This window comes from Podarcis liolepis (assembly GCF_965112155.1).
Source record: "Podarcis liolepis genome assembly, chromosome: 12".
Lineage (NCBI taxonomy): Eukaryota > Metazoa > Chordata > Lepidosauria > Squamata > Lacertidae > Podarcis > Podarcis liolepis.
In genome coordinates, this window is record NC_139563.1 from 50759574 (window position 1) to 50786795 (window position 27222).

Here is a 27222-nt window from a genome sequence, read left to right on the forward strand (position 1 = left end):
CGTATAGTTAAAGCTATGGTTTTCCAGGTAGTGATGTGTGGAAGTGAGAGCTGGACCATAAAGAAGGCTGATCGCCGAAGAATTGATGCTTTTGAATTATGGTGCTGGAGGAGACTCTTGAGAGTCCCATGGACTGCAAGAAGATCAAACCTATCCATTCTTAAGGAAATCAGCCCTGAGTGCTCACTGGAAGGACAGATCCTGAAGCTGAGGCTCCAATACTTTGGCCACCTCATGAGAAGAGAAGACTCCCTGGAAAAGACCCTGATGTTGGGAAAGATGGAGGGCACAAGGAGAAGGGTACGACAGAGGATGAGATGGTGGGACAGTGTTCTCGAAGCTACCAGCATGAGACTGTACAAACTGCGGGAGGCAGTGGAAGACAGGAGTGCCTGGCATGCTCTGGTCCATGGGGTCACGAAGAGTCGGACACAACTAAACAACAACAACATTCACTTCTGACTTCAGCTTTGAGGTGGGAAACTTGCATTGGTGGGTAGGAAATGGCGAGGGGGGTGGATATGATAGTTCTTGATTCAATCGCAGCCGCTATATAAAGTCATTAGACAATTGCCCACTGAGCAGCAGACTGAGAAATGAATATTTTAAAATGTTAGAGCATGAGATTTACAAAGAGAACGTGATTATTAATGCCGGTTAGACGCAGTAAACTTCCGCAAATTAAATAAAATGTGAAGCAGCACAGGCCTGTATAAATCAGCCTTTGGTACCGACTGAGTGCTTGCTTCGTTTGCCATAATTGCCTTTGCTAATGGCATAATTAACCATTAATTCTCCATTGATTTGGGCAATGGATACGAGCCTTTTTACTAAAGGTCAAATGCTGCCAAGAAAACAAGGCCAAGGGGTAAGTTCCTTCATGGTCTTGTGACAAGTCATTCCAGCCAATTCTACATATTACCTTCTCTGGCTGATAGCAGCTCTCTAAGGTCTCGGGACATGAGACCCTTTTAGCCACAGGTTCCAGGGATATAACTGGGTCTTTATTGATACAAAGCACAAAAATTCTACTGAACTATAGCCAGATCTGAAATATGACCTGGCTTCCATCAAAATTCCTTGAATGCTTCACCCAAGCAAGAACATACATACAGTGGTACCTTGTTTCTCAAACACGTTGGTGCTCAGACTCCTCGGTTCTCAAATGCAAAAATCCAGAAGTAAATCTTCTGGTTCTTGAATGTTTTTTGGAAGCCCAACATCCGATGAGGTTGTCAGCTATTGTTTCTGGGGCACCTGCACCAATCAGAAGCTGCGCCTTGGTTTTTGAACATTTCAGAAGTTAAACAGACTTCCTGGATGGATTAAGTTTGGCGCTTTTGTTTTTGCTATTTATTTTGCATTTTGTTTCTGAGGATTTTTAGGTTAATTTGTTTTTGTAGAAGAAGAAGAGTTTGGATTTGATATCCCGCCTTTCACTCCCCTTCAGGAGTCTCAAAGCGGCTAACATTCTCCTTTCCCTTCCTCCCCCACAACAAACACTCTGTGAGGTGAGTGGGGCTGAGAGACTTCAAAGAAGCGTGACTGGCCCAAGGTCACCCAGCAGCTGCATGTGGAGGAGCGGAGACACGAACCCGGTTTCCCAGATTACGTGACTACCGCTCTTAACCACTACACCACACTGGCTCTTTGTGACTGTGTGGAACCCAGTTCAGCTACTGACTGATTGTGTGCCTGTGGAAATGGATAAAAGCCCCCCATCCAAACAATGACTATCATCAGTGCAGGTAAGAAAGAAAAAAAAGAATTTTAATTTTTATCATCTACAATACTGTCTTATTTATTTTATACTACAGTACATTGTTTATTGGGGCGCGGGTGGCACTGTGGGTTAAACCACAGAGGCTAGGACTTGCCGATCAGAAGGTTGGCGGTTCGAATCCCCGTGATGGGGTGAGCTCCCATTGCTCAGTCCCTGCTCCTGCCAACCTAGTAGTTCAAAAGCAAGTCAAAGTGCAAGTAGGTACCGCTCTGGCGGGAAGGTAAACAGCATTTCTGTGTGCTGCTCTGGTTCGCTAGAAGCGGCTTAGTCATGCTGGCCACATGACCAGGAAGCTGTACGCCGGTTCTGTTGGGTAATAAAGCGAGATGAGCGCCGCAACCCCAGAGTCGGTCACGACTGGATCTAATGGTCGGGGTCCCTTTACCTTTACCTAGTTTATTGCTTTCATTTTATGGATCAGTGGTCTCGTTGGATAGTAAAATTCTTATTAAATTGCTGTTTTAGGGGTTGTTTTTAAAAGTCTGGAATGGATTAATTCATTTTGCATTACTTTCTATGGGAAAGTGCACCTTGGTTTTGGAATGCTTTGGTTTTGGAATGGACTTCTGAAACGGATTAAGTTTGAGAACCAAGGTACCACTGTACTGTGCATTAGGCAATTCCCCTTTTCTCCCTTCTTACTTTCCCTTTTGCAGTGTCTTTGTGGCCACTTTCTCCTTCCTCCTCACTTGGGAAATGTAGTCTTTCTGGATGTACTTACCTACTTGAGACTGAGGAACCATAGTGGATTTACGGTCGCACAAAGGGGAAAAAGGAAGCCCTAGCTCTGCTTCTTTGTCACCCTGAAGAATAAAGAGAAAGAACAAAAAGATTAGTACAAACCAGGAACGTAAAGGGCATAAGTCATGTTCTTGTTCACTTTGCAGCCATTTGCATGGGACTTGAACAGAAAAAACTCCCGGCGCACTGTGATCTTAGCCAATATATTGACACTGGGTGCAAAAAGAGAGGTACATGTTGTCTGCAAGACTGCCTATAATTTCATCCGCTCATGTGGATTGCAGCCTAGAAGCATAGATATATTCAGTGAGACTTTGGCTCTTTTTTAAAAAAATAAGGGGCAGCAGATTTCTCCCTCTCTCCTTATTCCAATGTCCTGTCGAATGGTGCTTTAGAAACAGTCTTGTGTTTCCAAAACAGATTGCCATAAAGCCCGAGGATGTGGAGGGAGAGAGGCAAAGTTGCCAACTGACTTGTGGGAGGGGGGCAGACACCCTAGCCTTCGTCCACACAAATACTCATCACAATATTACACATGAAACATGACTAATCAATGGTACAATGATCATACTCTGGCCTTTTATGAACTACTGGAATGTTCTAAAGGATATTTAGCTGCAACAGGGCTTTCTGTGAAGAAATGAACACACTCTGGCCTGGTTCAGACATAACAACAATAGAATGCTTCTATTAGGACAAACTAGTATGAGTGATGGAGCTATATACTCTCCCCTTTGCACATGCAGGGAGGAGATTTATGCCTTCGGGACAAGCTTGGGAGTAAAACAAAATGGGAAACTGTGATGTAGAACAAGCCAGGAACAAAAGCTTTAAATCTCCTCCCTTCAAGGGGAGTGGGAGAATGTGAGCCCACAGTTCAGGCTGGCTCACACCAGCTTACAGCAACAAATCATACCCTGTTGTCACATCTGAACTGGGCATAGGATCTGTTATGTTATTAGGATTTTCACTGTTGTATTTACTGATCATCCGATGTAAACACACAGATACCTGTGTTGAATTCCGCTGGGAAGGGATGGAGAAAAACTCTTCCCTCGACATCTTTCTAAAGGACAGTAGACATCTCCCCGCACAGGGGAGCCAACTTGGGCAGGTCACATGTGCTCCCCAGTCAGGTTTCGAGTTCTCACATTGCCTTGAGACCATGGAACCTGACTTCCGGTGGCGAGGCTTCAGAGATGCTTTCCAAGGCCTTGTGAGACTTCAGAAGTTGCGTTGGGGGCCTGCAGTGCACAGTTTTTTGTGGGTGCACAATTTTTTGTGGGTGCTCAGGCACCCAGAGTCCCCTATAGTTGGCGCCCCTCCTCCCACAGCAATATTTCATGCAATTGTGATGTCAACAAAGGCAGTAATAAGATGCTACCTACGTATGTCCTACATAGCCACCCTGAGCCTGGCCTTGGCTGGGGAGGGCAGGGTATAAATAAAATTTATTATTATTATATGTAAATATTAAGTGGAGTGCTGCCCAAATAACATGGAAAGAAAGAAAAGCAGCTTAATTTTTGCAAGTTACCTGTCTGAAAAACTCCTCTAGCAGGGACATGGTCCAGCGATGATGGAGGTCCCATGCCTTGGCAGGATGACTGATGTCAGCTGTATGCAACATCAGCGATAAGGCTTTCGGTTTGTCAATTCTGCAAATGCAAACAGTGGTATAAATTAATCGCCGTGCCGTAAGACTGGAAACCAACTGTGAAACAAGGAAATGAGGCTATTAAAACCTTTGACAGGCAGAGACAACCCATTTTAGTTTTGCCTGCATCCTTCTCCCTGTTGAGTCCTACAAGGGCAAGACGAAGAAGAAGAAGAAGAAGAAGAAGAAGAAGAAGAAGAAGAAGAAGAAGAAGAAGAAGAGTAGTAGTTTGGATTTGATATCCCGCCTTTCACTCCCTTTAAGGAGTCTCAAAGCGGCTAACATTCTCCCTTCCCTTCCTCCCCCACAACAAACACTCTGTGAGGTGAGTGGGGCTGAGAGACTTCAAAGAAGTGTGACTAACCCAAGGTCACCCAGCAGCTGCATGTGGAGGAGCGGGGACGCGAACCCGGTTCCCCAGATTACGAGACTACCGCTCTTAACCACTACACCACACTGGCTCTAAGAATAAGGAGGAGGCTGATAGGCAGTGGTTTCAAGTAAGACTCTGGCAGGCAGAGCTGGCATTAGTGGCGCAGTGCGCCTCTTGCCCTAAAGGACCAGCCACCACTGTTTGTAGTGCTTCTTCTCCAAAACAAAGGGATGGATTTCTTTTATCCATGCTCTGTTTTAATCCTTGCCAATCTGGAACGAAGTGTGTCTGTGCGCATGTGTGAATTCACTCGCTGTGAAAAGAAATAGGCATGGACATGAAAGGATGCTGTCTTCCCCCTCAGAGAGATGCTTTTGAAGCTTGTTTAATGAAGTGGCAAAGTACCAGCTGGAACACAGCCCTCCCCTCCGCACAGTGTCACAAGGTGACTCACCCTTCTGGCTGCTGCAATGCATTCTTCATGGCTTTGATTTGCTGGAAGTGACAGGACATATCTGTGGCCAACACCATCTCAATCACCAGAGTCCTAAATTCTCTTTTCGGTAGATATCCAGTTAAGAAGAGGTGGAGAAGAAGAGGGAGGGAGGGAGACAGAACCATGTAAGAAACACTTCTTTTGTTTCTCTATCTACAAATTATTTATCACATTCTCGCTGTACACTCCGATGTGCGTCACTGAGTACTTCACATTATCTTTTTTTCCTGGGGCTTAAGGGCAGAGAGGAATATCTGCTGCAGATACCAGACCTGAAGTGAGCAAGCTAGTCAGATGATGTAGCCGCTCTTGCTAGGAGATAACCTTGACATCAGGGCACTCTGTTTTCTTAGAAACACAAAGCTCCTGAATCACGAGGCCCTGTTTATCTATGATGCTGAGCAGGCTAAAATTACACAAGGCCTAAATTTGGGAACGAAAGAAGGGCTTCATCTAAGAGGTCCAGATTTTTAAAAATGAGCCTAAATTGTAGATTGGACTTGAGGACTTTATACAATTTCATTTCCCTGTTATCTATACTGGGCACCCAGGGTGTGTGGGGTGTTAGGAGAGGGGTAGTTTCTTGGGGGGGGGCACATCACGCTCCTTCTGTGGTAGTTTACTTACCTTTTCTCCCCCCCCTGCACTTAGCTTGCACCTGTGACTCCTAGAATCTGTCCAATAAACACACAAAACGTACTGTACTTTTGAATAAATAATGTACACTCTTTTTTGTATCAATTTGCAGATTTCAACAGAAGTCTCATAAAGGTCAACGAAAAAAGCAGAAGTTTAAGTATCTATTCCACCTGTCTGTTCAAAGAGTCCAATAATCCACATAAAGGGTTGTTACAGTTCCACAGAATCCTTTCACAGAGTCTCAGACAAGGATTTCTGGAATATTAGCCTTAATATTGGCCGGAATAGATACTTATACATGTATCTATCTTATGCATGAACTGACTAGAGAATGAACTGATCCACTGGGTCTTCTGCTTTTTTCATTGAACTTTATGAGACTTCTGTTGAAATCTACAAATTGATACAATGAATAGTATATCTTATTTATTCAAAAGTACCGTATTTTTCGCCCTATAGGACGCACTTTTTCCCCTCCAAAAATGAAGGGGAAATCTGGGTGCGTCATATGGGGCGAATGCAGGCTTTTGCTGAAGCTTGGAGAGCGAGAGGGGTCGGTGCGCACCGACCCCTCTAGCTCTCCAGGCTTCAGGAAGACATCCGCAGCCTAGGCAGCCCTGCGGGAGGTCCCGCAGGGATGTCTAGGCTGCGGATAGCAGCCTGCTTCCCGGAGCGTCGGGCGCCCTGAAAGCAGAGTGCCCGGCGCTTCGGGAACACATCCGCAGCCTAGGCAGCCCTGCGGGAGGTCCCGCAGGGATGTCTAGGCTGTGGATAGCAGCCTGCCACCCAGCGCAAGGGGCGCCCTGAAGCAGAGCGCCCCCCGCGCCAGGCAGACATCTGCAACGTGGAGAGCCCTGCAGGAGTTCCCCGCAAGGCTCCCCACGCTGCGGATAGCAGCCTGCTGCCCAGCGCGAGGGGCGCCCTGAAGCAGAGCGCCCCCCGCGCCAGACAGACATCCACAGCATAGGGAGCCTTGCAGGAGTTCCCCGCAGGGCTCCCCATGCTGCGGATAGCAGCCTGCCTCCCAGCGGGCAGGGTGCCCTGAAGCAGAGCGCCCCTCGCGCCGGGCAGACATCGGCCAGCCCCACAAGCTCGGGGGACAGCAGGGAGGCGCAGCGCCGCCATCCCGCTGTTCCTCGACCTGCTTCTGTTTCCCCGACCTGCTTTTGGGGAAATAAAGGGGGGGGAATTTCCTTTATTTCCCCCCCCCCAAAAAATCAGGTGCATCCTATGGGACGGAGCGTCCTATGGGACGAAAAATACGGTACATCCAGTTACGTTTGGTGTGTTTACGTAGTATGCTCCACGTAACCATAGGTTTGTTGTTGTAGTTTTGTGAATGTCCTAGAATCTGCCAGCATGTGACAGTGGCCACACCCAGGAAATGGCTTTGATTGGCCAGCTAAATCAGGTGAGGGCAGCCGATGGGTCTCAAACCCTCATTGGTTTAGGGACTTCCCCTGCATGCAAATACAAGCTCTGGCAGATTGAGTGGATGAGACCAGAAGTGGGTCCAACGTCAAGAAGGTAGTTTATGCACATGCTCTGGTAGGAAGGTGGGGGCATCAACCTGGGAAGGTAGCCCGTCTAGGAGAAGGACAACTCTGATCCTAAACCTCCGCTGCCTTGCTGGATATCTTTGGGAGAAGAGAAGGCCAAGGAGTGAATCCTCCACAAATCCAGAGTGGAGTCCCCAAGACAGTTGGATGGCGCCTTGTATGCCTTCTTCCAGCATCGTTTGCAGCCAAGCTGGTGCCGAACATATTGCTCTGCTTTCCTTTGGTCCACTTCAGTAAAGCCAAGAGCAGCCCAGGTTCCCCAAATACATTGCCCAGGCTTGTGTCCTATGGAAGTCACTACTTCCACAGAGGTTTGGCTTCACTCCTGGAGGCACACTCCATTGAGTCTTGAGGCAGACGGATGCCAACAAAACAATATTGGGCACCCCACATCTTGCCAGATACTGTGAGGTATGTGGAGCCAGTCTTTTTCTTACCCTTTTCTGGGGGAAAGGGGTCCAAGTTGCAAGTTTACGGTAACTGATGCTAAGGCACTGTAAAGGTAAAGGTAAAGGGACCCCTGACCATTAGAAGAAGAAGAAAAAGAGTTTGGATTTGGTATCCTGCTTTATCACTACCCGAAGGAGTCTCAAAGCGGCTAACAATCTCCTTTCCCTTTCTCCCCCACAACAAACACTCTGTGAGGTGAGTGGGGCTGAGAGACTTCAGAGAAGTGTGACTAACCCAAGGTCACCCATCAGCCGCATATGGAGGAGCGGGGAAGCGAACCCGGTTCACCAGAGTACGAGTCCACCGCTCTTAACCACTACACCACACTGGCTCTCACATTAGGTCCAGTCGTGACCGACTCTGGGGTTGCGGCACTCATCTCGCTTTATTGGCCGAGGGAGCCGGCGTACAGCTTCCGGGTCATGTGGCCAGCATGACTAAGCCACTTCTGGAGAACCAGAGCAGCGCACGGAAATGCCTTTTACCTTCCCGCCGGAGTGGTACCTATTTATCTACTTGCACTTTGACGTGCTTTCGAACTGCTAGGTTTGCAGGAGCAGGGACCGAACAACGGGAACTCACCCCGTCGCGGGGATTCGAACCGCCGACCTTCTGATCGGCAAGTCCTAGGCTCTGTGATTTAACCCACAGTGCCACCCATGTCCCTGTACTCCCATGTTAATTGAATGCTAGTTGCTACATATGCAATGTTGCCCACCAGCAAATGATCTACAGCCCCAGCTTACAATGTTTGTTGACTTGTGTAATGTGTATGGGTTGCTCGTGCGTAAGCTGCCGCCTCTCCAGGCTTTGTTGCCTTGCTAAACCTTTCAGTCTGGGCAGCCCTTCACTTCGTGGCTGCCTCAGTCGCTAGCAGAATCCATCAGTGGGCATTTCTTAAATCTTTTCCAACACAAAAGTTGTTTGACACCCAGCCTCCTCCTACTCATATGCGCGGAAGTCTTCTGCGCAGGGTGGGCGTGGGTAGCGGAGGACCAGTGCTCTCCCCGCTGGTGTCCGGTGAAGAGTCCTGGAGCCCTCTCACCGATTCCCCCATCAGCTTCTCTATATCCCTGGTGTTGCGCTGATTTGCTTCCCCATCTGCGGAGCTGCCTCTCTCCCTGCTGGGCCCTTCTCCAGCATCATTTGAGAGCCTTCCCTCCGCCTCTAGCTCCGATGTCAGTTCCCTGACAACTTGTTAATGCTGTAGCCCAATTCACACCTAAAGCCAAATATGTGTGGAATAGATATTTTAGACTGCCTGGTGTCATGTTTTAGGTCGTTAAGGCCAAAGTTCAATATTTTTGAACTCTCAGAAAGGGACAGGCTTTGCTTGGATTGGAGAAGAGCTTTCTGGATGAGGCAAAAGGCCTATTTAGTCCAACATCCAGTACTCGCAGTGACCAGCCTGCAAGCGGAACCTGAGCACAAAAGCACTCTTCTAAACGAAACCTTGTTGTTGTGTTACTGTATGAGACTGAATTCAGAAAATGATGCTCTTGATTCCAGCATAGACAGAAGATTTTTCTATGGTTCTGTAGTATATCGAGGAGCTGAAGAATTTTCAGTTTGGAATTGTTGCTTCAACAATGGCCACTGAAGACACCAGTCAAAACGTATTTGATATTGGTGAGAGTCTTTGAAATATGTCTCAATGAACTTTTGGGAATCAACACATTGTGTGAATCCAAGGTTTTGAAAAAGATTGGTATGCATTTTTGACTGGAACTCAGATTCTACTTCTTTGTCTTGTACCATTCCTGGAGTGGAACAGCTCCACTTGTCAGCACTCTGCAGAGCTCATGACAGCACCAAAGAAAAATGTAAATGTTATGTCTTTTAACGTGATTTATGCTACAACTTTGACATATTGCTTCGGTACAAATTGAGGACCACTTCTCCTCTCATCATTCGCTATCAGACTTCATCCTCTGCTGATCATCCATGTACCAAGATTCCCACTGAGTACACTTGAGGGGTACACTTGGAGCAATCAGGCTGACAGCCATCAAGGTCAGCGGGGATCCTTACCTCCAATCATCCTTTGAGAGGTTAGACAGGATATTCATCTCCTCGTCATCTTGCAGAAGGCGGAACGCCGCGCTGAGGTGATGATTTTCTAACACAGACCGATCATTGTAAAGAATGGCTGTATCTGACCTATAAAACAAAGGTTCCATAAATATAAACATAGGTTGGAATTTTTATTCTTCCTCCAATGAAGGGAATATATTTGCTTCACATTTCAGTATCAATTCGTTGGCTCCAATCGTGTTATACTGGTGTGGAACAAATGAAAAACTGAGCTGAAGAACCCGTTCAGCTCAATTCTCATTTTTTCCAAAGTGAATGTACAAAGTAATACAAAAGGGACACCTGTTCATGGCATTCAGAGATGGGGAGTGGTTTGTCTTGTTCCAGAAACAGCAGAGCTCATTTTACTGGTGGCTGCCATTTTATTTACCCAGAATGCCTTCATAGTGTCATTTTGGGATGTTTTAGGAAAACATGATGGCTGCCACTGGGGAGTTGCCATTTTTTTAAATGATAGCTATCACCTTTCTCTAGAATATTCAACTGGAAGATTCAATGCCTAGGGAATTATGGCTAAATAAAATAGCTGTTGCCAGAAATGACTGAACAAATGAGTGCTTCCATCAATGCCACTGCAAACAGCACAAAAGAAAATGGGGGAACCCAAGAAATATGGCAGAGAGAAGTAGAACAGAACAGGGCAGGCTGTCAGGAAAGATACATATCTTTATAGGGAGTTTTGAGACGATATTATTTGTTGTGGTTAATGTCTTCCACTGAAAATAATTAAAAGTCTTTCTAGAATTATTTCTTCACAGTAGTATAATCCAGTAATTAGTAAAGAGCCTATTTGTTCACAAACTCATCAGAAATTCAAAGCCTCTTCCTTTTTAGTATGATATTAATTAACCTTTTCACTCCTTAATAAGTAGTATTTTTATTAATGATAAAGATCACTTCTGACTTAAACCAAGGATATTTAATTGTTTACGTCCTACTTAAACAGCAATTGAAAGGTAAGCGTGGTAATACTAATAAGGCTGAAATCATGAGACTGTTATTCAACTCTTAATCAGTTCTCATCACTTAAACTGAAATATTGAAAATCTTGCACTAAAGTTATGGAGGATTATTTTTCTTCATTATTAGCTCCAAAGTGATTAGCTCCACCACACTGAACTTCTTTTTATTCCTTCTGATTTAAAGACTGGAACCTTGCATTGAAACATACACACACACACAGCATTCCATAATATGAATGAACTATGAGCTTTGATTCACAACAAAATGCTACATTAATACCACAGAGATCCCAAATAATCAACCTTATCAATTTCTCATTTAGTAATAGTTCAGTTTGAAACTTCCCCACTGGATTTTTTTCCTAAGTAATTTATTAACGTTTAAAGTCACATGCAGGCACAAATACCTTATTCTTTCCATCCATCTGTTAATATTTGCAGCTGCCATCAAAACCAGAGGTTATGCTCCTCCAGTGCTTTGAAAGTTTATTTTTTTAAAAGGAACTAGTTCTAGTTCATCCTGTCCTCCTTGTTGTACCACTACACTATGAATTTAAATACCTGACAGTAAGAGATCAAAATTTACCTAAGCCGAAAGAGACCGAACATTTGAAATGTTTAAAATCAACAAGAAAATTGATTATTTGTGAAGAGCAACACTCACTCTTCTTTGGGGGGAAAATAGCCTTGTGATTTGGGAACAAAATGTGCCAAATTTGGGATTTGTAATCTGATTTTTTTTCAACAAGCAGTATTAAATAAGCATACAAGTGTTTGCAGACTCTAGTTCAATCTGCCCCCACATCCCCAAAGCAGTTTCATATGGATATTATATGGACGCTTTATTTTCATTTACTGATTTTTCTTGCTGTTTCTTCCTTCACAACTTTTTGTGCCTTTGTCGATGATCCTGAATGGACTCACCGTGTCTGAATATGAAAGTTGTTTGTGGTTCCGGTGTGTTCATAGTCGTGGATGGCAGCAGCAAAGATCATAGCGAAGATTTCCAGCTCTGTCAACCAGTGCTAAGAAAAAAGAAAAAGATTTAACATCAGTCAGACCACATGGCACCCTTTCCAAACTTTGACAGGCGTTTTGTTTTGCAAGCCATGTTCTACCTGTTAGCCAAGAACGCTACACTCTGGTGCACTTTTCACTGCAGACCTTCCAAGATCTGAGGCAGTTGTCTTTGCAACTTTGTTACTAGAAATCATTTTAACTGAATTATACCTGGGGTTTTCATCGTGCAAATCATGCACTCTACCAATGAGCTACAGCAGCTACTTATGCATTGTCAAAAAAAGAAGACTAGAGATTTTTTATGGTAATTTAGAAATGCAATACATCTCACCAAAGTGGGGATGACTTTGCTCAGGTGACCTATGGACCTGCTCATTCTGCTATCTGAGTGCTAACTGCTGATCTACAGCTTCCAGGCTCCCTGCTCTCTCTTCTTAAAGTAAAGGTAAAGGGACCCCTGACTGTTAGGTCCAGTCGTGGAAGACTCTGGGGTTGCGGCGCTCATCTCACTTTATTGGCCGAGGGAGCCGGCGTACAGCTTCCAGGTCATGTGGACAGCATGACTAAGCTGCTTCTGGCGAATCAGAGCAGCGCACGGAAACACCATTTACCTTCCCGCCAGAGCGATACCTATTTATCTACTTGCACTTTGACGTGCTTTCGAACTGCTAGGTTGGCAGGAGCAGGGACTGAGCAACAGGAGCTCACCCTGTGGCGGGAATTCGAACCGCCAACCTTCTGATCGGCAAGTCCTAGGCTCTGTGGTTTAACCCACAGTGCCACCCGTGTCCCAGCTCTCTCTTCTTATCAGTCTTTAAATCAGATGTGGACTGGCTACTTTTCAAACTGAAGACACTTTCAGATGTCACTGGGCAGCCCTTCAAATAGAGAACTGCCCTATATACAGTTGGGCCCTGGCCCATGAAAGCACACCTTTCTGATCCACAATGAAATACAAAATGTGTTTCATTTTATATATATATATATATATATATATATATATATATATATATATATGTTTTTCAATTAGATTACAGCCATCCTTTTCATACACATCCATATTCACAACAAACAATTTAACACAATAAACATTCCAGCGTTTAGCATGTATGCATAAACAAAAAAGAAAATAAATATTATGTTACTTATTTTGTTGTTACTTTGTTTGCACCAGACTTCCTTCCACCTCCTACTTGGGTCCATGGGATTCTATGTTATATGCCTTTCCAATTGTATCTAATATTCTATTTACCATCTTTTCCACTGTTTCTACTAGTTATCTTTACAAGAGTCATTCTAGCCCAGTCAAAAAAATTTAAAAACATTTTTTGGCAGCTGTATAGAAAAGGAATACAAAGTGTATTTCAGGTTAGGTCATTCACCATTGCTAAATTCCTCATAGAGGAGGCTTAAACCCAGGTAAATTTGTTAGACTTGCAGTGTTTGTGTGAATCCAACCCACTGAATTTTTGAGTTTATTGTTAATGTATTTATCAGCCTTGTCTGTCACCTTGAGCAAACGCAGAAAAGGAGATTTTTAAAAAACCAAATTAATAATAATATCTTGATTCAAGAAAACATTTCAACAAAACATTTATATCCCCCCAAGCGATTGCTTATTGTTGTTATTATAGTCACTGCTAGGTGGTACTATTTTTGGTGTGATTTTATGTATGATGATCCTTGTAATTTTTCCTTGAATCCTGTTTATGATATATCATTAGACCCTTGGGGCTAGCGCTATGGATAATATAATTATGATGGACTGGCAGTATTACTCGGAAGTTACAACAGTAACATAAAAATGTCCTGGGGCAAAATGTTATTAGGTTGCTTATTGGGTTGAAATGAATAGATTTCTTTTAAGGGGTCTTAATGAGAGAAATGAGATTGAAAGCACACTTGCAATAGATTCTACCACTGAGCCCTTTCCCTCAAATCCCTATTAAGGGAGCAAGTTTTCTCTGATTTGCTACATTAACTCCTGCAGAAAACTATATGGCACTGCTAATGTTTCTTTGGACTTGCTTTGAGGAAAGTGCAGGACCTTCATTACATTTTCTGATGTCAAGGTTTGTGTAATCATAGCATGCGTGGGTAGTGTTGCCCTTAGGCTGGCTTATCCCTTCAAAATTTTATTAACAGAGCCCCTGTTTTCAGCAAAAAGGAAGGGGAAAGGCCTGTCGACTCTGCCCCATTGTTTCTTTTGCACATGAATCAAATTTGGCTTTCCTGTTAACTAACATCAATCCGGATTTCATGCAGCCAAGACCTTAGACTAGAACCTGCATTTATTCATCACACTCAGGTTTTAAGTTCTCTGCACCCTTACTCAATAGCTTCTGAACCATTAAATGCGGCCAGTCTGGTTGACTGTAACAAGCCAGCTTCAAAACTCCTGGGTTGAAGTTGGTCTGTTTCAGTAAACCATAGCTAAGACCAGGCATAGGCAAACTTGGCCCTCCAGATGTTTTGGGACTACAACTCCCATCATCCCTGACCACAGGTCCTGTTAGCTAGGGATGATGGGAGTTGTAGTCCCAAAATGTCTGGAGGGCCGAGTTTGCCTATGCCTGGTTAAGACTAACCATAGTTTGCTTGGCTTTGGATATAACACTTGACTGCAACTAGTTAAAAAAGGAAGCAATGAAGAGGTAAAATCAGTCATGATCAAATGGGCACAAGATGTAAGTCACAACATTATGATGGAAGATTGGGAAAGGTTATGGGATCTAAAATTTACAGATTGTTCTTTGTTGAAGGAGAATTATATGAAGATGATGTATAGATGGTATAGGATACCAGTGCAGTTAGGGGAAATGTACAAAACTAGCTCGAATATATGTTGGAAGTGTAAGGAAAAGGAGGGGACATTTTATCACATGTGGTGGGATTGTAATGTAATTTTAAAAAATTGGGAAATGATATACAATGAATTGAAGAAAATGTTCCATCTAACATTTGTTTAAAAACCTTTGTTAGGGATTGTCAGGAAAGACCTGCCAAAGAAGTTGAGAAACATCTTTAGGTATGCGACAACAGTGGGAGAGTCTTAATAGCACAAGGATGGAAAACCGAGGAAACTCCGATTAAAGAAGTATGGCAAGAGAAATTGATGGATTATGCAGAATTGGCAAAATTGATATATAAACTACAGGACGAGGATAACTGTGACTTTAAAGATGAATGGGAACCTTTTACGAAGTACTTAAAGATGCAACAAAGTGAATTGGACACCTTGGCAGGTTTTCAATAAACACTCACAAACTTTTTATTGACAATAACCAGTTAGACAAATTAAGGATCTATACAATTCTGTAACATGCAGAGAATAGCATTTATAGAGAAACCAGAGATTGGAACTGAGGGAAGTCAGGGGTGAGGGGTGGGGGTGGGGAGGGGGGTTGTTTTATGGGAGGGAGGGGGAATGGGGGGAATTAAGGATGATATGTTTTAAGATAATATTTTTTGTTTAAATTCCTAATAAAATTTTATTTTATTTTTTAAAAAAGGAAGCAAAAGCTTCCAACTTTTGCACAGCCGTCATGGAGGAGGAGAGCTTAGGAGTGCCTGGGCCTCCTAGGCGCCAACTCAATGGGGCTGGGGCCCCTCAAAGTATGTGGGGACAGGGTTCAGCCCCCTGATCTTGAGGGGCCAGGACTTACTGGGCCTCACCGTGGCGGCAGAGGCAGACCCCACCAGGCCTCCCCATGGTGGCAGAGGGCCTTGCCGGACCTTGCAGCCTCCTCCCGATCTGCGTGACATCACACATGTGGGTTGCATATGTGACATCACGCACACACAGCGAGGATCCCCCCCCCCCATGTCAGGTGGAACTGGGTGCCTCTGCTGAGGCTCATTCATGTACTACTTAACCATCTTTCAGCATCACACTCAAATGAGGCTACAAAATGGCAGTTGTTGTTGTTTAGTCGTTTAGTCGTGTCCGACTCTTCGTGACCCCATGGACCAGAGCACGCCAGGCACTTCTGTCCTCCACTGCCTCCCGCAGTTTGATCAAACTCATGCTAGTAGCTTCAAGAACACCATCCAACCATCTCATTCTCTGTCGTCCCCTTCTCCTTGTGCCCTCCATCTTTCCCAACATCAGGGTCTTTTCCAGGGAGTCTTCTCTTCTCATGAGGTGGCCAAAGTATTGGAGCCTCAGCTTCACGATCTGTCCTTCCAGTGAGCGCTCAGGGCTGATTTCCTTCAGAATGGAGAGGTTTGATCTTCTTGCAGTCCATGGGACTCTCAAGAGTCTCCTCCAGCACCATAATTCAAAAGCATCAATTCTTCGGCGATCAGCCTTCTTTATGGTCCAGCTCTCACTTCCATACATCACTACTGGGAAAACCATGGCTTTTACTATACGGACCTTTGTTGGCAGTAGCTCTTGTTAACTCTAGATAGGTGCTTGGTAGCAATGCTGGTCCAATCCACCTCTAAAACAAAATGGCAGTAGCTCTTGTTAACTCTAGATAGGTGCTTGGTAGCAATGCTGGTCCAATCCACCTCTAAAACGGAACAATAGCATTTTCAATAATGTTGCTCACTTATTGGCATTGCACCTCTTGCCCCCTCAGAAGTGGGTCACTAGTTATGCCTATAATCTGTGTGAGGTGAAGGTAAATTGACTGCTAGCAATATACAGTGCCCCTGATGGCAGTTTTACAGAATAGGGTCACGTAGCTGTTTGTACTCAGCTTCGACGCATCATGTTTTTGCCAAACATCAACCAAGGAGCACTGCCAGAAGTTGATTGCCATGAATCATCCACACTTGCCCAATTAAATATTATGTTTTTTGTGTCAGCTTTGAAAGAGATAAAGTGCATATGCTTTCTAAGCAGGAGAAAAGAACACTGCCTAAAATATTTTCTTATATTTTTGTCTTTCCACGATTTCCAAAACTACAATTTGGGGCCTTCTTAAATGTAAATAATTTTAGAACAATTTCACGAAACACAGTAATTATCTCAGATTGGTTGTTACTATTATTTTGTATTTGTTTTCAGTTTATTCTTCTTTCTGTGTACTAAATTTTGTGCCATTTTGCCATGCAGTTAAGTTTTTTGTTCTGAATCCCAAAGGAGTAGCTTAACTCATGGATTTAGGTTGCATTTGCCAAGTTAGTAGAAAAAAAGATAGCAATATTTACATTATGGCCACTGGATAAAACCATACTGAAGCTCTGAGGCATATTATATTTTCTGTGGCATGCACATAATTTGCACTTGTGGAACCATTGCCCAAAACAACTGCCACTGTTTAAGTTAACTTTATAATCTCCTGTTGCCTGACCTTTTGGCCAGTTTCAAAATCCCACAGTCCAAAGGGGAACTACATTCTCTAAGCATTGGAGAAGGAACAAGTTAGAATCCCAAACACATATCTGAGCAACAGACTATAATCCAAAGGGTCTAAACCAGAGACCCACTTTGGTGCTCGTAAATCTTGGGGTTTGTTGTAATTTAAATCCCACGAACAAGCCATGAATAATAATAATAACAATAATAATAATTTATTATTTATACCCTGACCATCTGGCTGGGTTTCCCCAGTGGGTCATGCAGGAAATCTACCCAGAATGCACAACATTGTTTGGGTCTCCTAAGAAAGGGGATTCATTTACTTACCGCTACACCTGTCTTAAAAAGGAGGTAATGAACAGTCTGTGTGACGTCTGCGGCATGCATTAGGTTGTGATATGGATTTTTATGCTTGCTGTAGCCAACTTCCAAGGCTTCCACAAAGGAGACAAGAGCAGATATTGGAATCTAAACAAAAACACAGGAAGTGAAGTACATTTGGCAAAGCTTGTTGAAATCTTAAGCATCAAGACCTTAGCACCAAATATGGTTTCTTTCTCAATTAAAAAAAAAATCAAATGGAAGGTGTGATGGGATGATGAGCTACTTGTGCGTAAAATCCTAGTCCCTCAGAGTTTGGTTAAGTCCGCAAACCTCTGTCTGTAACGGAGCCCCTTAAGCATGGCTCCATCAGTCGTTGGCAGATTCCGACAGTGGTTGCTTCCGGAATCTCTTCCAACATAAAAGCTCCTTGACGGAAACGCGTCTCCTGGACTCACGGCGCGACAGTTTCCGGTGAGGAGTGGGTGTCCCTATAGGAGGTCCTGAAACCTCCCCACTACCTTCGCTGGAAGTGTCTCTGAGCCATCCCTCCCGCTCACTTTCCCTCAGAGCTCCTTCTCTCCCCCTGCTGGTTCCCTCTTCAGCTGCTGAGTCTCTCCCAACCTCTGTGAGCCCTTCCACCTCCTGTCCCTCCGATGGCAGTTCCCTGACAGAAGGCCTCAGAAAACTTTTTATACATGGATGGTGCTTCAAATTGTCTCGCTCTCTTATAAATATCAACCAAAGTTAATGGCATATGTACTTATCATTTGCCCTTAATGTCCAAAATGTGTGTGATTTCAGACGTTCACCACTAGCATGCAATATTAACTGCATTCTCCTTTGGTTTTCTACAGCCTCTTTGTTTTGGAAATTTACTGGAACACATAGGGTTATGGAGCTTGTGAAACATGGACCACTTATAAACACCATCTCCAACTCCTTGAAAGATTCCATCAATGGTGTCTCCGAAAATTTTTACACATCACTTGGGAAAACAGGTGAACTAATGCCAGTGTACTGGAAGAAGCAAAGATCACCAGTGACAAAGCAATGGTTCTTCAACATCAGCTTCGTTGGACTGGTCATGTTGTTTGGATGCCTGATCATTGTCTTCCAAAGCAACTACTCTATTCTGAACTTAAAAATGGAAAACATAATGCTGGTGGTCAACAAGAGGTTTAAAGACTGTCTCAAGGCAAATCTTTAAAAATGTAGTATAAACACTGACAATCCTATGAGTCTGTAGGTGACTGTGGAGGCCAATTCTGGATCCACACGTCCTTCCACAGTGGGGACATTGGTTTCCAGGCAGGAGTTGATCACGGTGTGGATTTGCCAAGCGTGCCTTCCTCTTAGCACGTTTCTTCCTTGCGTCCTGAGTTCAAGCATCTTCAAAGTCCATGACACCTTCGGTAAAGGCTGTTCTCCAATTGGAGCACTCACAGGCCAGTGTTTCCCAGTTGTCGGTGTTTATACTACATTTTTTAAGATTTGCCTTGAGACAGTCTTAAACCTCTTTTGTTGACCACCTGCATTACACTTTCTATTTTTAAGTTTGGAACAGAGTAGTTGCTTTGGAAGACCATAATGCCATAAAGCCAGGAAGTTTATTGTGACTGGCATTGAAATATACTCGGAGTTGAGAGTATATTTATTCAGCTCTTTATTCAGCTCATAATGGTGAGGAGGAATGGAAGTTCCCCCAGAATGTCTGCTTTATATACATTATTTATACAATGGGCCCCACGTGATTGGCTAATTCCAGGATTCTCCTGTAGGCCAATCAGGTTGCGGATTCCCTTCTACCTGGAGCTGAATTGGGTGGCTCTTGTGGACCAATCAGACTGCTGCATTCTGAATCCTATTGTTCTAGGACCAATCAGACTGCTGCATTTTGGATCCTATTCGACTCAGTACATAGGAGGCATCAAAAACTTTTCTGACAGGAGAGCTACTGAATACAGCACAGAACCCTTCCTTCAGTGAAGCCGGTAAATGTACCCCATTTCAATATGATGCCATATTGACTGATTCTTACTTGGTCTCGTTCATCGCAGTAGTAATAACATCCTAGTTAAATCAGGTGGCAAGTATTCGACAGACACGGTTTACCAACCACATGTTCATGGCCAATAGCACAGATAAAGCAGAATTACAAGGTTAATGATATTTCTCCTTTGAGTAAATTACAAAAGAACAGAGAGGAAGGGCACTGCAGGATTACTGACCTTGAAGCGGCTGATCAAATCATAACGTGTGAGCAATTCGTAGAAAATGAATTTCAGTGCATGGTCTCCACTAGCGTCGTTTAGTGCAAATACGTCGAAGGACCACTTGTCTACGTTCTGTGAGAGAAAAGGCAGCATTAGTGTCATCAGTGACAGAAAGCAAAACGACGACTGTTAAATACAAAGCCTATACACGCATTGATGATGTAAGGTAGTCAGTAAATTTTTGAGTTGAATCTGTTTGGCATATTAAGACACTAGCAATTTTAACCAGAGGACGTGGGTGGCACTGTGGTCAAAACCACCGAGCCTCTTGGGCTTGCCAGTCAGAAGGTCAGAGGTTCGAAACCCCGTGACGGGGTGAGCTCCCGTTGCTCGGTCCCAGCTCCTGCCAACCTAGCAGTTCGAAAGCACGCCAAAAAGTGCAAGTAGATAAATCGGTACCACTCCAGCAGGAAGGTAAATGGCATTTCCGTGCACTGCTCTGGTTCGCCAGAAGCGGCTTAGTGATGCTGGCCACATGATCCAGAAAAACTGTTTGCAGACATACGCCGGCTCCCTTGGTCTGTAAAGCGAGATGAGTGCCGCAACCCCAGAGTCGTCTGCGACTGGACTTAACTGTCAGGGGTCCTTTACCTTTACTTTTTTAATTCTAACCAGTCAAATTAAATCCTGTGGCAGCTACAAGCAACCAAGCTAAAGTATGCAGAATCCAGCTCTAAATTTGAGAAACATCAGAGAGCCATCTATTTTGGTTGGAGCATTTACTGCTTAGAGAGAACTTCGTTCTTTCATTCTTTTTCATTTATGCTTTCATTCTTTCATTTACTGTCTTTCTTTTATAATGGAAGAAAAAGTGGTGTACCTAGGTGCTAGCTAGTCTCTCATCCAAGCACGAAGAAGAAGAAGAAGAAGAAGAAGAAGAAGAAGAAGAAGAAGAAGAAGAGGAGTTTGGATTTGATATCCTCTTTATCACTACCCTAAGGAGTCTCAAAGCGGCTCACATTCTCCTTTCCCTTCCTCCCCCACAACAAACACTCTATGAGGTGAGTGAGGCTGAGAGACTTCAGAGAAGTGTGACTAGCCCAAGGTCACCTAGCAGACCTAGTGGGCTCCAAAATCATACACATCAAAGAGAGAGAGAAATTGAAGAATTAAGTACTGATGAATAGATTGTGTTTATGATTATTATTTTTTGCTGCGGTGCATTCCACTTTATGTTCCCTCCACAATTTCTCATGATAACAGACTAGTAAATGAAACCTTTTCCAAAAAGGTGTAGAAGAAATTTGTTCAAGACTATCTTGGAAATGAACTTCTTAAAAGGGCCTCTCAAAAGAGGAATCTGCCCCCATGAACCCCTGACATTCATTGATGGCTGTTTCTGTTTATTCCTGTGCTGGGAAAGGGTTCTCAGCTGCAGTGCACCCCTATCTCCACCTGCCCCCAATGCATCTTCTCCACTCTCCTCTTTTCTTAACTGCAAGTAGAGAGTGGGGACTCAGCTATACAGCTGCAAATAAAACGTTGTAAGTGTGTTGTAAAGTGCAATATACAAATGTGGCACTAGATGGCGACAGTGAACCATGGCAAATTCAACATATTTTTCAAAACTTTTTTTTAAAAGCATTTTCACAGTGTTTCTTTAAATGTGTGTAGATTCCACCTGGGAGATGCTGTAGTAGCTGAAGCAGAGGGCTAGGGGAGGAAAGGTTTTCTCCTTCCTCTCCATCATCCTGGCATGCTTCACAGTGTACAGTGGTACCTCAGGTTACATATGCTTCAGGTTACAGACTCCCCTAACCCAGAAATAGTACCTCAGGTTAAGAACTTTGCTTCAGGATGAGAACAGAAATCGTGCTCTGGCGGTGCGGCAGGAGCAAGAGGCCCCATTAGCTAAAGTGGTGCTTCAGGTTAAGAATACTTTCAGGTTAAGAACGGACCTCCGGAACGAATTAAGCACTTAACCCGAGGTACCTCTGTATCTGGACAAAAGGCATAGGACTGCTTAGGAACTGAAGTCTTCTCAAGGGATATTGCCCTTGAGAGACTTTCGGTTCCCAAGCACTACTGCTCTTTTACTCTTGACACTCTGCAGAGTGCACCAGAAAGAAATAGGAGAAGCAGGAAAGAAAAACATCGTTGGGAATAATGTGTTGAATACTGGGAGCCAAGGTGCACACTTCCCAACCCTTTCGGATTGACTCAGAAAACAAGCCAGCTTGTTTCTGGTTGCGGTTGTTTTCAAACTCACACACAAGTCAAGTGATTTCTGAGTCACACCAAGCAGAGACCACGGTAGCGTGCCCATCTCTGCACTTTGGCAAAAGTTCACGTTTATAAAAAGGTTACCCTCCCCATGATCTCAAGTCTTGAGGTTCCATTCATATTGTTGCCACTTGGCTAGATGTTTGGGTTTTTTTAAAGCTCAAACACAACCCAGCAATAGAGAAGACAGCCAATGGATACTCGATGTACTGTGCAGTCACAATACAGATTTGTTATGCAGGATTTGCCCCCAGTGGAAGATGCTACCACAGTAGTGAGGCAAGCATTTGAAATGAAAATTGCACCACTTTGATTGGGCAGTTTCCTCCGAGCCACCCTATGCTTCCAAAAACAAAGGAATGCAATGACAGAGAGAAAATCATTCAATCTGCACAAATAGCTTACTATATAGGCAACCACATGTACTAAGCGCTGTGTGCATCTATAATTTTGGGGGCAGGGAAAGCTCTTTCAGTGCATTTTTCTTTTCTTATTTTCATTATAATGTCAAGAAAACGTCTGGTGACTGTAAGTGCACGCAAATTGTCTCCTATGCAGTGGTGGCTGCCACGTGGAATGGTTTAAAATTACTTAATCGAAAACACAATTCTCAGTCCCTTCACTGTTATGTTGTTAATTGTGCACCAGAAGTTAATGGTACTTAGGGCCATTTGATATATATTATTACCCGTCCACCTAAGTAGGCCACTGCCAAGCAATTTTTTATTGCCATTTTTAATCAATGAAAATTCAAGTGTACAAATGTAATGAATGGTGGCAGGAAAAAGAGACGCCCAAGTGTGCTGCAAATCAGACTTACAAGGCAATTCCCGTCGACACAACTCATACATTATGCATTTGATTATAGCATGAATATCCTACATGCAGTTGAGCTGTAATTTCCCCCGATGTGTTTTCAGACTAAGTGACATTTCCTCAAGCAGCCAGAAAAGCAGCGCAGTGGATACTACATACACTGACGTTGCATCAATTGCCTGATGTGAAGATAACATTTTAAAAATGGGACTGTCCTGCTTCAGTGTGCTCTGAAATTTCCCTGTGCCGCTTCCGCCAACTTGCATATCACTTTTATTCCATTGCAGAAGAGGCAAATAGTGGCAGAAAAGAAAAGATATTGTATGGAGCCGAAGTACACCTTTTGACTTTAGGTGATGCTAACACTGGGAAGTAGGACAGCCCACCAAATAAAATGATCAGTTAAGAACCCTCCTTAATCCACGTTCACATCAGATGCACAACAGGCTTACTGCCTGGCTTCTCATAGAACACTTAGACCAGGGGTCCCCAAACTAAGGCCGTGGGCCGGATAAGGCCCGAGGGATTCATTTATCCGGCCCACGGTGACCCCCTCCACCTGCTGCCACTGCCCACTCTTACCAGCACTGCACTGCGTGGCTGCCCACTTCCAGGTCGGAGGAGCACCGGAAATAGCTTGTGCGCATGTGCAAGCGTTATTTGTGCATGCGCAAGTGTTATTTCCAGTGCACATCTGGGTTGGAGGAGGCCCATGCACATGTGAACAAGCTATTTCCAGTACTCCTCCAACCCGGAAGTGCACCAGAAATAGCATGTGCGCACGCATATGGGCACGTGCTCCCCCGCCCTCCGTGCTATCGGCGCTGGAGACACCAGCCCGAGGCGCGGTAAGTTTGCTGACCCCTGACTTAGACAGGCAATAATCTACCAAATAGATTCATTTCAATAGTTCATTTTGGCACCTGAGGCAAAATGAGGTGCCTCCACCACTGCAAGGAAACAAACGCACCAACTCCCCAGGGCTGTGGCTGCCCTAGCTCCCACAGTATTTTAAATGAAGGGGCCAGGCAGCCACAGAAGTCCAGGCACGCGGCAGGGCACGTCCTCATGACGTCACCATGCCCCAATACGTGCGAGAGTGACGTCAGCATGCCAGGGCTGCCGGGGAAGAAGGGATGAGTTAAGATCTAAATCGGAAACAAGGCGGGGAATCAAATCAACTTCACCTGGTGGTTAAAGACCTTTGTGGGGAGCAAGGAGCCTGCTCCGAATCATGTCAGGTGTGTGTGCATAGCCCAGGAGACCCCAAAAAGCAGATGCCAGCATTTTTTTCCCTAGGGGTGGAAGGAGACCAGCAGTGCTTCCTATTTGCTGAGCCTCTGCTGGGATTTCTCCTAAATCAACCGGGGAAGTGGCTTGTAGCCATTTAAACTCCCCACAGTGCCCCATAAGGGACACTGAGAAACTTAAATGACTGGTTACCATTGCTTAGTTCAGATTTACACCACACTTTTGCAAGGCTACTGTTATCGAGTACTGATTTCCAGAAACTCATATGTAGTCACAAAATGCATGGTCCTTTTTTAAAAACAAAACTTTTTTCCTTCAATGAGTAACAAGGGGACCTTTGGGGATGGATGTTTTAGTTATGTGTTAACATTGCACTATTGGCATGCTATAGGATTGATTTTTACTGACTTTTGCTTAGGTAGGCTCTTGCTGTGGAATAAACAAAAATCCAACGAAAATTTCCTCTGTGCTCGAATCCCCATGACGGGGTGAGCTCCCGTTGCTCGGTCCCTGCTCCTGCCAACCTAGCAGTTCGAAAGCACGTCAAAGTGCAAGTAGATGAATAGGTACCACTCCAGCAGGAAAGTAAACGGTGTTTCCGTGCGCTGTTCTGGTTCGCCAGAAGCAGCTTACTCATGCTGGCCACATGACCCGGAAGCTGTACGCCGGCTCCCTCGGCCAATATAAAGCGAGATGAGCGGCGCAACCCCAGAGTCGGCCACGACTGGACCTAATGGTCAGGGGTCCCTTTACCTTTACCTTTATTCTTAGGGTATTGTTCAAGACTTCATTTTCTACTTCCTGTTTAGATACAGAAGATATCACACCTTACTCTAGTGGTGATATTTTAACAACAGAAATGAGCTGAAGATCACCAGGTAACCTCTGGACTGTTTTTCTCTGATGCATTTTGTCTCCTTGTACGATGTAAGCGAAATTATTTTCAAGACACAATGAAAGGTAGAGCAGGCACAGACCTCTACATGAAATCCCCGTATCATTTCAGTGTTTTGTAAGAGAGAACCACCACTGGCATTACCTTTAGCACTCCAATGACAGCTGGTGGGTAGCTAAGTCCAACCATATTGGATGTCCGTCTGTACATTCTGTCAAGATAAAACAAATTAATTACACACATGACAGAGTTCTCTTCAGAATACATCGTTTTTACCCAAGCCAAACAAATTGCCTTTCTTCCTTTATTCCCACTGGCATTAATTTCTATGCCAAAATGTTCCATTCAGAGCCAGAGATAGCGCCACGCAAAAGAGCTCTCTTCAGAACTGCTGCCATATGTTGTGCTTTGATGAAGGGTATGCATTTACTTAAAATGTTTACAGCCAGAATATAGGCTTCCTGTACTGCCTCACCACTGCCACCATTTCATGCCTTGCACACGTCGGTTTGAATCTGCAAAACCACCACCAGCACAATCTGCACACGTTTCCTTTATTGTAATGTAAAAGATCCCAACCACACGTGGAAGAGGATCACTGGATCAGGATGATCTGGTATGCTTACTTGGAAGCACTGAAGAAATGAACCTATGCTGCCAATTCTCGTAGTAGACCAGTATAAAGTAAGCAGCACATAAGCGGCACTCAAAACACTAAAAAAAATTCTACGTTCTAAATCTTATATTAATAATTCAAAAATTGAGAGAACTATGTACAAGATCTACTACAGAAGCCACAAACAGACTGAATCTTCCTTTTGGACACAATTTGGATGAGTTTTCTGTTTGTGGCTTCTGTGGTAGAACTTGTAGTAGCTCTCTCAATTTTTGGATTATTAATTTAAGATTTAGAACGTAGAAATTTTTTTAGTGTTTTGTGTGCCACTTATGTGCTGCTTACTTTATACTGGTCTACTTGGAAGCACTGGCATCTCTTTGACTTATTTCAAAGTAAATGTGTGTTGTTATTTCAATGGCAAGGTTAGACAAAGTTCTCTTTACAATTAATGCTTCAATGCAAAACACTGCCACAGCCTTCCCGCCAAATATAATTGCAAAATGCACCATTCTGTGTTATCGAAATAGCAACCTTGCCTGGTGACCAAAAGGATCCTGTTTCCGCTCAGACATCGTTAGCCCAAGATGCAATCCATCTCAAAGTGATGCAAACGCTAAAACTGGTGAACTGAAATGATTCAGGGTTGTTACGATATCGTAAGTGCTAGCCATTTCTGAATTATTGTGCTCAGAAGGCCCTCAGAGACAGAGGGCTCTCATATCTGGATTTAGAGATGGAGAAAGTGAAGTCACGATCCCGGCCAATTCTTCAGAAGAACTATTGGGCCTTCACTGGTTGCTCACGTTTACCTACAAAGCTCCAATATCTATAAACTGCAACATCTGACTATTCTTTGGTGCAGAGCAGTTTTGCATCATCTGTTACCTCTCCACAAATATCCCAGCCTGAACTGCATGCACAATACTTCGGAATCGTGGCTTTTCCTCGCTCCTTTTCAGCATCATCCCCATTTGCCGTGTGAAAGTAGAAGCCAGCCAATCCCGTACTTCCGAGGGCACAGCATCTGACTGGATATCGCTGAGTTCATCTTCCGTATCCAACAGACGCCTGTTGGGAGAGATACAGGGGAGATACGTTAAATAAAGATTTCCACAGAAACAGCATTTTTCTTGCAACATTTCGCCTGTTTACAAGGTGTTACACATGCCCAGCCCCTAATTAAATCTCCTGGCTTGTTGGTTGGTGGTTGTTTTCTTTCAGGTGAATTTAATGTAGAAAAATATTGACATTTAGTTATTTCTATGCACAACCGCAGTACCCCCAGATTGTAAAATACCTCACTTCTGGAGTGTGAGAGCAATGAAGATCTTTGCAGGGTTATTCACAGTGCTTTTTTTCTGGGGGAGCTCATGGGTACGCAGACCCCTAAACATTTTGTGAATCTTTGTGTGACTCACACTAATCCCAAGAAATAGGATGAGGTATTAATCTTGTTTACTTAAAAAATAAATGATGAAAATAAAGCATTACTGGGACTTCCGGCGAGCCGCGATCCCAGCGCAAGCAAGGGCTTGCACCGCGTGGTGAAGCCCGAGCTATTCTGAAGGATTGGGGCGACTCCAGGGCGCGGAGACCCCTCAAACTCTTTGGAAGGGTGTTCGAAGAGTCTAGTTCCCAGCATGACCGGAGAAAGGATCAAACCGGCTACCAGGTAACCCCGAGAGAGGCGACGAGAGTAGCGGAAAGATCCAGCGGGTCCGGGGAGCCATTTTCTT

At 44.1% G+C, this 27222-nt stretch overlaps 1 protein-coding gene across 8 annotated transcripts in view; it reads right to left on the bottom strand.

The window, feature by feature from the left end:
- The window catches only part of PDE1C (phosphodiesterase 1C), a 336024-nt gene that overhangs the window by 38526 nt on the left and 270276 nt on the right, over window positions 1-27222 (bottom strand). For all 8 annotated transcript variants that reach the window (XR_014517662.1, XR_014517663.1, XR_014517664.1 and 5 more), the window contains 9 exons: window positions 26372-26554; window positions 25012-25078; window positions 19638-19754; window positions 17413-17553; window positions 11679-11779; window positions 9730-9858; window positions 5009-5110; window positions 4062-4182; window positions 2505-2586 (listed from right to left, as the gene is read on the bottom strand). Coding sequence is in view for 3 of the 8 variants with exons in the window: in XM_083468113.1 (XP_083324239.1) it covers window positions 2505-2586; window positions 4062-4182; window positions 5009-5110; window positions 9730-9858; window positions 11679-11779; window positions 17413-17553; window positions 19638-19754; window positions 25012-25078; window positions 26372-26554 (1043 nt within the window). In the remaining 5 variants the exon portion in view is untranslated. The remainder of the gene's footprint in view (window positions 1-2504; window positions 2587-4061; window positions 4183-5008; window positions 5111-9729; window positions 9859-11678; window positions 11780-17412; window positions 17554-19637; window positions 19755-25011; window positions 25079-26371; window positions 26555-27222) is intronic.